Source organism: Elephantulus edwardii, unplaced genomic scaffold (genome assembly GCF_000299155.1).
Source record: "Elephantulus edwardii isolate Elephantulus edwardi_28Jun2011 unplaced genomic scaffold, EleEdw1.0 scaffold00146, whole genome shotgun sequence".
NCBI lineage: Eukaryota > Metazoa > Chordata > Mammalia > Macroscelidea > Macroscelididae > Elephantulus > Elephantulus edwardii.
In genome coordinates, this window is record NW_006399896.1 from 6,526,169 (window position 1) to 6,535,121 (window position 8,953).

At 55.2% G+C, this 8,953-nt stretch overlaps 1 protein-coding gene across 1 annotated transcript in view; it reads right to left on the reverse strand.

Annotated features, from left to right (window-relative positions):
• Positions 1–606: 606 nt before the first annotated feature.
• PI4KA (phosphatidylinositol 4-kinase, catalytic, alpha) overlaps positions 607–8,953 on the reverse strand; it is a 196,063-nt gene continuing 187,716 nt past the window's right edge. Inside the window, exons 44-55 of the mRNA XM_006894563.1 lie at positions 7,884–8,013; positions 6,785–6,855; positions 5,457–5,529; positions 5,302–5,372; positions 4,704–4,810; positions 4,363–4,467; positions 4,164–4,289; positions 3,896–4,016; positions 3,038–3,197; positions 2,010–2,099; positions 1,443–1,526; positions 607–658 (exon numbers count right to left, since the gene is read on the reverse strand). Coding sequence (XP_006894625.1) covers positions 607–658; positions 1,443–1,526; positions 2,010–2,099; positions 3,038–3,197; positions 3,896–4,016; positions 4,164–4,289; positions 4,363–4,467; positions 4,704–4,810; positions 5,302–5,372; positions 5,457–5,529; positions 6,785–6,855; positions 7,884–8,013 — 1,190 coding nt within the window. The remainder of the gene's footprint in view (positions 659–1,442; positions 1,527–2,009; positions 2,100–3,037; positions 3,198–3,895; positions 4,017–4,163; positions 4,290–4,362; positions 4,468–4,703; positions 4,811–5,301; positions 5,373–5,456; positions 5,530–6,784; positions 6,856–7,883; positions 8,014–8,953) is intronic.

Sequence of the window (8,953 nt, forward strand, 5' to 3'; positions counted from 1 at the left end):
GTTTGTGATGAGGGCTGTGTGGTTATCAGCTCCTAGCTGGAGAGGAAGCATGCAAGGCCAGGCTGCTAGGCTCCATGTGAGAACTAACTCTGCTGTCCCTGAGAGAAGGGGGCCTGGGCCTCTCCCTCCTGTGTAGACTTGGTCAGGAATCCCCCTCAGCTGGACATCAAAACACAGAACCATTTTAGGTTTTTATTTTGTCCAAATTGGATATAATTTTTTAAGTTGGGGTTTTTGGACACACACACACACACACACACACACACACACACACACACACACCCCCCTTTAGGTACCTATGAAATAAGACAGGTAGGAATGTGTCCAGTGCAAACAAAGTATACACAGCTCTGCATCAACAGTGACATCAAATAACTGTCACTACTCCCAAGCCACACCTGTCATGCCTAAGGAAGGACCAGACTGCAAGTGGGGTGGCTCTGTGAAGAAAAACCCACCAGATGTGGGTTCTGCCCGCTAGTACACCCCCTGCACGTAGCTAGGAGGCTGGCCTGCAAGGTGTACACACAGGGCTCATGGCTTCAGAGGGTCCACAGGAGCGTGCATGGTGCTGACAGACGTGTGCATGCAGCCAAGTGGCTCTGCTCAGTAGGGAATGTCGTTCTGATAGTACTGGATTATGTCATAGGTCCTGCTCCTGCAAAGCGAGAGAGCAGAGAACGTTGGTTAGGGCGCATGGTCAGGATCCCTCTCTGTCTGGGAATGTGAGTGCCCTGGGGACTTGCCCCCTCCACTCCTTGATCACTTTCCCTCAAGCCCTGCCCAGTCAGCAGATCAGCACATACTCTTCTCGGCAGCCCTTCTCACCAGAATGGCACTGTAACTCCTCCAGAGGTGCCTAGCACTTCTCTACTTTGTACTTCTGTTTTCAGGCCTCACTGTTCCCCCACCCTCAGGAAGGACTGCTGGGGCTGGTTCTTGGTCTGGCAGGTCCCTGCTTCCTCACTTCTCTGGGTCCTGATTCACCTAGACCTCTATGTCTGCAGATTCCTCCTCAGCATCTTCACCCCAACTCCTTCTCTTCACCCTGCCTGCTGGCATCCTGCTCACCTGGCTCCTCTGGTCACAACCCCAATGCCAACTGATCCCCTTCTCTTTCCTCATAACCCCTCACTATGGTTCTGCCATCGGTGCCTGTACCCAACCTTCCCATGGCCTCCATTGTCATGGTCCTTTGCTCAGAGGACAGGCTGGTGTGTGAAAGGGGAGCAGGGGACCCAATTTCAAAGCATCCCTCTGGCCTGTCATGAAGCCAGATCCTCCTCCACCCTCAGTCCCCTGCCAGGTTCACCTGACCACCCTTTGGCCCTGCCCTCTGCTGCTTCGGGGGTCTCCCACCTGGGCTCCATGACACGCTGTCCTCTGGGTCTGGGCCAGATGCTCAGGGTCAGGTGGGTACAGGGGCCAGAACCAGGGCTCACCTGTTGCTGAGGAAGCAGTTCTGGATGATCTTCATGATGAAGTTCGCAGCTTCTCTCTCGGTCATGTTGGGGCTAAACCTGTGCCTGGCGGGGTGGTGGGAGGAAGACGGAGTCAGTTCTCAGCCTGGGACCTGAGCTTCATGGTGGCTGACCCACTCTGCCCCCAGCATGGTGGACATTCTCTTGGGGATAAGTGCTTAGAATCTGTGAGCTGAGCTCCCTCTGAAAGGCTACTGTGGTGGCCTGGAGTGAGAAGAGTATTCCCAGCTGACCCGCACAGGGCTCTGCTCCCCCACAGGGTAGATTAAGCATGGGAAGACAGTAGAAGCTGGAGCTGGAGGGTCCAGGGGCCCAACGAGACTAAAGGTACTCCAGGAGTCTAGGCTGGCCATGGTGGGGCCGTCCCACATCCGGTGAAAGCCCCTGTAGTCTCTACAAGCTTCAGGGAGTTCGTTCCGCCTTGAAAGCAGCCACACTGCTGAGCACCCAGGATGCAGCTGTTCTCACTGGCACCATGGCTGAAGAACAAGCACCACCCCCAAGCTGGTGAGTCTGCTGGGGACCTACTTCAGGAGCTTGATCGTCTGGCCTCGGAAGCAGGGAAGACCCGTGTCCAGCATGAGTGTGACCAAAGAGACGACAGCATCCATGTAAGGCCTACGGGGTAAGGGTGGATAAGGAAGGGTGGGGCAGCAGGGTGGCAGCCAAGCCTTGCACTGCATGTGTCTGAGGGTCTCCCTTCCCCCTCCACAATTCCCTCAGCACTCACCACACCAGAGCTTCAATTCCCAAAGCCCCCTGACACCTAGTGGGCCTTGGTCAGGGAGTTCTGAGGGCTGAGACCCCTGGTGAAGGAGAGGCCTGAGGAGCACAGACCCCTGTGGAGACCTCACAGTAGAGAGTTGATCCTCTCTCAATAGAGACCAGGCCTGTGGGGTACAGACCCCTGGGGAGACCCCACAGTAGTAAGCTGACCCCCACAATAGGGACTAAGCCTGAGGGGCACAGAACCCTGTGGAGACCCCACAGTATAAATATGACACTACCACTCCTCTGTAGAAGAGAGGCCTGAGGGCATGGAGCCCTGTGGACAGGCCCTGGTTCCCTCTCTTGTTGGGCAGTGGTCTATGGCGCACAGTGCCACTAGCTCTTGGCAAATCCTGGAGGGGCAGTCCAGGTGTCACCACAGTCCACTGTGGCCTGGATAAGGGGGTCCTGGCTGTGAACCCAGGACAGTGACTGCCTCTGGTGGTCAGCACAGCATTTAATGACAATGTAATGGACCTGGCTGAGAATGTGGACAGGAAGACCGCACTCAGCAGCTATCGCTGGCCCAAGGCAGGGGCACAGGAAGCCTGGCCTGGCACGGCTGCCCACCAGGCCCTGCTGTGTTTTCTCTGCACCTTGGTGCATGCCTCTATTTATACAAGGTCCCTTCACAGCACCGTGGTGGTCACCCAGGGTAGGCCCCTGTGTGCTGGCCCTTGGATTGGAGCTGAGCTGCCCGCCACTCCCCTGACCCTGAAGCCTGCCCTGTGGGAGTCCTGCTGACTCAGTACTTGGGAGCCTTACACCCGACCCACTCCAAGGCTTACCTCACAGCAAGGTAGCCACGCACGCACATCTCCATGAACCACTTGAAGGGCGTGGCCTCCATCTTTCCACCCATGATCATCACCATCTCGTCCGTCAGCTTGATGTCTGGCTCCCAGCCCAGGTTGCCACCAGGGGAGCTTTCAAACATGAAGCCAAAGTCTGGAAAAACCCCAAAACTGCCTGTGACTAAAGGGGACCCTCTTTCTGGAGAGGAGGGCGCAAGGCACTGGGCAGGCTGGTGGTGGGCTCCCAGGACTGCCAGCCCACACCAGGAACAAGCAGGCCACAGGGTCGTGCTGTCGATGGGGAGGAGAGTCCAAGCTGGACATGCAGTCTGCTCCCGGCAGCCCTGTCCTGCAGCTCTTCTGGGTGAGAATCTGAGCTGGCTCAGTTGTGGACAAGGAAGTAAATGGAACAGACTCAGATTTCTAAATGTCGGTGTGCTGGAATGCTAGCTAAGATGGGAGAGGGGGCACTGGGAAGAGACACAGCAGTCCCGTCTGGAACCTGACGTGGGTGAGGTGAGGGCTGGGGTGGCAGTGACACATTCAAGGCCTAGCGCCTGGAACATCACTGAGCTGGCACCACTGTTTTCTGTCTGGAGATTTGGTTGCTAGATAAACACACACTGCCGCTGTTTTCTAAGCACTTCTAGTGAGTTTCCAGCAGGGTGCGTCTCCCTGAATTTTCCTGTTGTGGCACATCCACCTTTTACAAAGTTAGGCCCATTCTGGTTGTTCTCCACTGGACCCTCCTTGACAGGGGGAAAAGGGTTCCCATCCACCCCCAGGGACCCCACGGGGACACGCCTGCTGCGGGGGCTGCAGGGTAGGAAGAGCCGCACGGTGGGGACTGACCAATGTGAATGATATGGCCCTTCTTGTCCAGCATGATGTTGCCATTGTGCCTGTCTTTGATCTGCAGCAGGAACAGCAGGAGACTGTATGCGGCCATGCTGCGGATGAAGTTGTATCGAGCCTGGTAGGAAAGTTGGAGCCAGAGTTGGGGGGCAGACCTAGGAACACTGACCTCCGAGCTCAAGATCTGGCTTGCTTTCCTCAGTGGAGTTGAGACTCCTCTGAAACCCCAGGAAGCCTGGCTGGTTCAGCCTGGACATTATAGTACCTGCTGGAAGGCCAGGGTAGACTCGTCCCCATACTGGCGTGTGAAATAGTCGTACATGCCAAAGTCAGTCTGGCGGCCCAGCTGGTCTCTGGAGGTGCAGTCAGGGATGCACTCAATCACCCCGCACTGAGGAGAAAGGAGCCACTGCTAAGGCCACAGGGTGTGGCACTGGGCTGGGTGGCTGGTGGCAGACACTTACCCCAGGGGCTGTGGCGACTACTCGATAGGGGAACACAAAGAGGTCCAGGCCCACCAGCTGGAAGATGTTCTTGAACAGGTCGATGATTTGCAGGGCCAGCATGTCCTGGGAATGAGCAGGGCAGGGGAGCCATCAGCGCTTCATCCTAGCCCTGGCTGGCAGGACACCTGCCTGTACCCACAGGATGTGTTTGTTGGAAGAGCCAGCAGGAGGCAGGACTAGGCTTCCTGTGTCTGATGGAGGCCCGTTGAATTGAGGAGGCATACCCGACTCTCCATTCTGGGACACCAGGTGCCTTAGTGGGACACCCTCCTTGGGGTGCCCAGGGCCTGGCTCCCTACCTGTCTGCAGTCATCGCCGACTTTGAAGATGGCAGCCTGCCAGGAGATCTTTTGAGAATCAGTGTCTGGCATACCATTTTCCTCAGAGTCAGTGGCACACCGCAGCCCTGGGTGAGTGAAGCAGGTAGACTCCTGGTCACTGATGAGAAGCCTGTGGGGGTGGGGGGGGCAGCCCTAGCTGGAAGCCCTTAGGTGTCTCTACTAAGCCCTCAAGGGACCATGGGGCAGCCAGTGGAGGGACTCCCAGAGCTAAGGATTATTAGAAGGATACTTCAGCTCAAATGGTGCTAAGAATGCAGCCTGCGGGGCTCTGAGTTAAGTGTGCTGAGGTCCGTGGCGTGCGCTGTGCAGTGCAGTGCAGAGATGTGGGTAGACCGAGGTTCACTGAGTGTTGTTGCAACAGCAACTGAGAACCGATGTCCTCTCAGTCTCAGGACTGCTGGGAGGGCTGGCTGGGCACATTTGGGGGCAGCCCCCCATCCACATGTGAGCAGAGACGGTTTCTCTAGCAAGCCAGTGGTAAAGGAAATATCCACGAGAAACCAGTGGGACAAGAGAGTGCTGAAGACTTAGACAAAATGCAGAAATTCCCGCTCACCTTCTTTCTCAAGTTCGCTTACACCACACCGTTTCACCTTGAATTTGGCCAGGTATGGGGCCTTTGCTGCACTAAGGGGGACAGAAGACATGGTTTGAGCCCCGGTGCAAAAAAGAACCCCACCAGAAACAAAGGTAGGAGGAGTGGCACTGCACCTCTGCATGGGGGTCCCAGATTTGTAGTCAATGTCCAGGACGATGGCCTCTGGGTTGCTGGGCAGGTAACAGCCTGAGGAGGGACGAAGCAGTCATGGGATGTGTGTGGGCCAGCTGAGCAGGGTTGGTGCTCCCACCCACAGACCACCACAGCTGTCTTCCCTCGCAAAAGTGCTGGTACTCAAGGGCTCTGGCACCTGGGAATTTTGCTCCATGGTTTTTACAGTGAGCATCACTGGGGTCCCCCTGACAAGTGAGCCATAGCCCCAGGAGGCTGGTCTCTCTAGCAAGGGCACACTGCGCCCCTGGGCCTACTAGGTCCAATAATTGGATTAGGGCCCCTCGCTCATCAGGGCACCCTTTTCCCATCACACAGTGCACTGTTCACACTCACTGAATGGGCAAAGGGGCAGGATGACCATTAGTCTTTAGGGAACTCATCACCAGCTAAGGGCCGGCTAGTCTCCAGAAAGCTGCTCCCTGAGGTAGCCATGGTGACAGGGTCCTGGACCCCCACAGGGGCAGCCTTTGAGGGAAGACCTCGCTGGCTGCCAAGGGCCACTGTTCCCTGCTCCCCTCACCTGTCCACCCCAGGGTGGGGCCCTTCCACCACATAACTCTCCCCTTTTCTCTTCTTATCTAGGACTCTGCTGCCTCCTCAGGCCCAAGTGCAGGGTCTGGGTTCAACTGGCCTGGAAATGTGGCATCTGTGTGCAGGCTCCCCAACCTCAACTGTGCATTTCTGTGGGGGGAAGTGGGGGTATCCGGGAAGCTGAGCTCTTGAGTGAGCTGGGGCAGGAGCTTAACTTGGTCATAGTCATCACAGACAACGTGATATGGCACAGTGGGCTGTGAGGGCGTGCATGGATGCTGGCCATTCACAGGAATAGGACACGACCAAATAGGAGTGGCCCGCTCCTGGTGGTGGCCCACCCTTGCTCATCTGTGTAGCCTGCCCTGCCCAGCTCCAGTGCATGCTGGGGTCTTTTCCCAGGGAGAGCTGCAGTATGAGTGAGTTGGCCGTGGTGTCAATGTGCTAGTGGCAGTGTGGGTGTGTTGGCCGCAGTGTGCCGACGACAGTGTAAGCATGCTCTGCTGGCTTCAGTGTGCTGATAGCAATGAGTGTGCTAGTGGAAATGTCAGTGTGGTGGCCAGCAGACAAAGTGCAGCATGCTTGCCACTGGGACATTCCCTGCTTGGCAGAGGCCCATCCAGAGAGATGGCCAAGGCTGGGCTCTGCCTGGACAAGAGAGTGTGAGGGAACTTAGCCTCAGGCCGCCACACTCCTAGGACCAAGGATTCCACACCTGTGTCAGGTGCCTGCTCACCTGGCTGCACCTTCACCTCTGACAGCGCAGATAGACACGCCTTCTTCCTCTCATCACCTTTTGGATAGGGCCTGTGGGATGGGACAGAGGTGCTTCTTCCAAGGCTCCACCATCCTGGCTGCCTTCTAACAGTGAGGCTGCTAGCCCAGCTCCTCTGCAAGCAGACACCCATGCCCACCCTCCTCATCTGAAAGATGCACCCCACAGCTCTGCAGGGGCTCACAGGACCACTTCTGCTGCCTTAGGTACATGGTGGGGGCACTGAGGCAGGTGGCTTTGGGTTCAACATCTGGTTGTCATGTGTGCCCTGTGACCTTCTGTAGGATCGTATAGATGAGCTGGCACCAGGTAGCCCTCACTGGACGGAGAGCTGTTTAGAGCTGCCTTTCTGCCCTTTACTCTCTGTGAGTTATAGGCTGCTGGTGCCACCTCTTCTATGTTACGTCCTGCCCAGAGAACTTGGGCTGGACAAATGCTGCCATGGTTGGGATATGTTAGTGTGCGGCCCCAGAAGGAGGCACTGCTGAGAGAACCTATAGGCCTCTTCTCCAAAGAGAAGAAGATCCTCAAGTAGAAGGACGGACACAGTGCAGCAGCAATGGGCTCAGGCAGGTCCCAGATGATGAGGATGGAGCAGGACAGGCCAGGGTTCAGGTTTGTTGTTCAAAGGGTGGCTATGAGTCATACTAACAACCTAATAACAGTCACATGCTGGGATGCTCTCTGGGACTTTGTTTATGGCTAGTGACTCCAGGACTTGGTCCCTTACAGATGGTGCCACAGACGTCCAAGAATGGAGCCAGAACCATGTGAACAGAGAGTCTGGGGAAACGGGTCTGCAGAGGAAATTTGCTTTTCCTAAGAGCACCAGGATCCTTTAAAACTCAGTGAGCAGAGGGGCCTCTAATCAGGCCACAAAATGTGGGTATGCTTTCAGAGGTCAGCTTGCACAGCCATGCATTTTCTGAGACCCCAGCTGCTCCTCCACCAAGCAGGACTCCAGTCCATCCTGGAGCTCCAGAGGGGAACACTATGTAATACACAAGACAGGCTGGCCCAGACGCAGACCCCAAGGCCATGTCTCAGCCCTGCTGCTTACTTGATGATGGCCGACACATTGGTGATCTTGTTGAAGAAGTCGAATTCCCGTTGGTAGAAGTCCTTGGCCGGGCCTGACAAGGAGCCTGTGATCTCCTCCACCAGCTGCTCCAGCAGGTCGCCAATGTCCGCTGGCGAGACACAGAGAGCTGACTAGCGGTGAGCATATGGACGCTCAGTCCAAAGTACTGCCCTATGCCATGGTCTGTGGTTCTCAGAGTGTGACCACGGACCACAAGACACTGTTAGGTGCACTGGGTTAAGTACAACTCATAGTGACCCTGTGAACGACAGACCTGAACCCTGTTCTGTCCTGTGCCATCCTCACAATCCCTGACATTTTACCCACTGCTCAATCACTGAGGAGAAGTACACCTGGCTGAGGGCCTTCCTCTCTTTCCCAGAATGATGTTCATCTCTAAGGAATAGCTCTCTTAACAAAGGAATGAAATCAAGGATGATGTTATGTGCAGTCAAATCACCTGTGACCCATAGTGACCATATGTACAGCAGTTCAGAAGCCTGTCCTGTCCTGAGTCTGTCTCACTGATTCTGACACACCAACTACCACTACGCCAGTTAGTGTATCAATACATCTCATCCAGGGTCTCCCCTCTCCTGTACTGTCCCTCCACCCTTCTGACCATGATGTCCTCCTTCAAGGCCCAGTCTCTCCTGGCTATGTGCCCAAAGTATGTGAGACAGAGTTTCAAAATCTTAGCCCCCAAGGAGAAACTTGGTTTCACTCTCTCCAAAACAGACCTCTCTGATGCATAGCAAATAATTGTGAAGACCATGACCTGGATTAGGCACACTTTAGTCTCTAGAACGGACATCGTTGCCATGAAAAAAGCAAAAGGTCATTATAAAGACAGAAGATAAAGAAAAAGCTAAAATAGATGTAAGAAACTATGAAATTGCATTACAGAATCCAGAAGCCAAAACAAAGGGAAAAGATGAAGTCTGGAGAACAACCACTTGGCCAACTGACTGGAAGAGATCTATACTTGTTCCCATTCCAAAGAAAGGTGACCCAACTGAGTGTGGAAACTACAGAACAGTGTCATTGAT